The sequence below is a fragment of the Nannochloropsis gaditana genome (assembly GCF_000240725.1).
Source record: "Nannochloropsis gaditana CCMP526 unplaced genomic scaffold scaffold315, whole genome shotgun sequence".
In the NCBI taxonomy this organism is placed as follows: Eukaryota; class Eustigmatophyceae; order Eustigmatales; family Monodopsidaceae; genus Microchloropsis; species Microchloropsis gaditana.
In genome coordinates, this window is record NW_005803638.1 from 5247 (window position 1) to 7032 (window position 1786).

At 56.2% G+C, this 1786-nt stretch overlaps 1 protein-coding gene across 1 annotated transcript; it reads right to left on the reverse strand.

Moving 5' to 3' along the window:
• Positions 1–247: 247 nt before the first annotated feature.
• On the reverse strand, positions 248–885 carry NGA_0400300 (conserved oligomeric golgi complex subunit 7; the record flags this gene model as incomplete). The annotated part of the gene is made up of 3 exons (XM_005855021.1): positions 769–885; positions 576–659; positions 248–417 (listed from the first exon to the last, which is right to left on the reverse strand). The coding sequence occupies exons 1-3, from the start codon at positions 848–850 to the stop codon at positions 248–250; spliced, it is 336 nt and encodes a 111-aa protein (XP_005855083.1). The 5' UTR covers positions 851–885.
• Positions 886–1786: the final 901 nt, after the last annotated feature.

Genomic DNA, 1786 nt, shown 5'->3' on the forward strand with positions numbered 1-1786 from the left:
ATTAGCTTTCACGTGCATGTGGCGGCCCATTGCCTGGGTCACACCACTTTATTCTCCCTCCTCGGCCTCCTCCTCCTCTTCCTCCTCCTCCCTCTCCTCTTCTCCTCGCCTTCCTGCTTCCTTCCTTCCTCTTCCTCCCTCTCCTCTCCTCCTCGCCTTCCTGCTTTCTTCCTTCCTCTTCCTCGCCCTCCCCTCCCTCTTTCCCTCCTTCCCTCATCAACACCACCAATATCCCTTCTTCTCCTCCCTATCCTCCTCCTTCTCCCTCTCCTAATCCTCCGCCTAATCCTCCTCCTCCTCCTCTCTTTACCTGAGCGAGCACGTGGCCAAGCTCCTGCTCCAACGACCTCCCCGACGTTTCCAAAAGACAGAGCTCGGTCATGGCCCGGGGGAGCGATCCTGTCAGCTCCATCATGCCTTCGGGTGGACAAGGAAAGGTGTGCGTGGGCGTGATAAGCGCGAAGGAGGGGTCGGCGTGGGGCAATGGAGGTTGACTTTGGCAACCTCCCTCTTTTTTTTCTCTTCCTACTTCCATGCGCCTCGACATATCCCTCCGTGAGTCCCTCGCGTCTCACCCCGTTCGAGCTCCCCGTTCAATTCTTGGGCGAGGAGCTGCAACTGCATGGACACGGCGGACACATAGGCATCAAGCGTCTCCCCTGTCCGGACAAAAAGGGAAGCCCGGAAGGGGCAAGTCAATTTATGCAAGCCATCCTTACGCTTACTCTCCATACCTGTGGCAGGCCTTCGGCCATGTCCCCCACGTACCGTCGCGTTTTTCGGGTGTCAAAATGCTCTCCACCCATGCCCGTGCGTCGAATGTATGCTGGGAGAAGGGAGCAAGGTCCATGGGAAGCGTGGCAAGTCCAGTCGGACGAACTCCCCAATGCCTGTACCAAAATGCAAGGGGGTGCATGAATGGGCATACAGCTCGACACCGTGCGCACATTCAGGTGGAAGAAGGACGGTAGGAACGCGACAAGGGTAGATTGTCATGGTCACCAGGAGGCCATTGGGGTGGGGAGGGGGAATACGCGACGATCATTGAGGCACCCAAAAAGTGGGCGATACCCGGCGAGCCAGATCGTAGAAGAGGTAAGAATACCAGCAGTCTTCACCATGACATGTCACGAACGGTGGGAAAGCGCGTGCGAGCAGGGGCAGAGGTGTACTATTTGTCTCGACGGGGTAAAACACGAGAAGGGAGACAAAAGAGAGGCAGAACGAGGAGACATACTATGGTAACAAAGCGTATACCATGCCAGGCAATTCCTCATGCTCTGTTCAGTATTACATGGGATACAGGTGGAATGCCTCATTCCTGGTCGGGCACCGTATGTGACGTGCCGCACAAGGTTTTGAGAGAGCAGGATTTCGCATTGGCCACACTGGAATTCAGTAGCTCTTCGTATTGCCCCTTGCTCATGTCACGATTCCTTCCAATGCAGGACAACGACGGCCACAAGCCAATCCTTTCACACCACAAAGCTCCATCATGCGCGCACTGGACCCTGTTCCTGCTGTTTGCGATGCAGTGTCCTCGATTGCGCAAGTCTCTTAAGCAACGCTGTGCATAGCCTGTGTCCATTGCCGTCCTTCCCTGACTCCTCCTCCTCCTCCTCCTCTTCCTTTACCTCCTCCTCCTTCACCTCCTCCTCCTCCCACCGGGCGGTGCCATTCGTTGACCTCCGCCGTTCCTTGCTTCCTCGTCTGCGCTTATTTGAGCACTTGGAGCGCCGGTAGGTTCGTTGAACGGGGGCACGATTTCTTCCTGGTCCTTTACTAC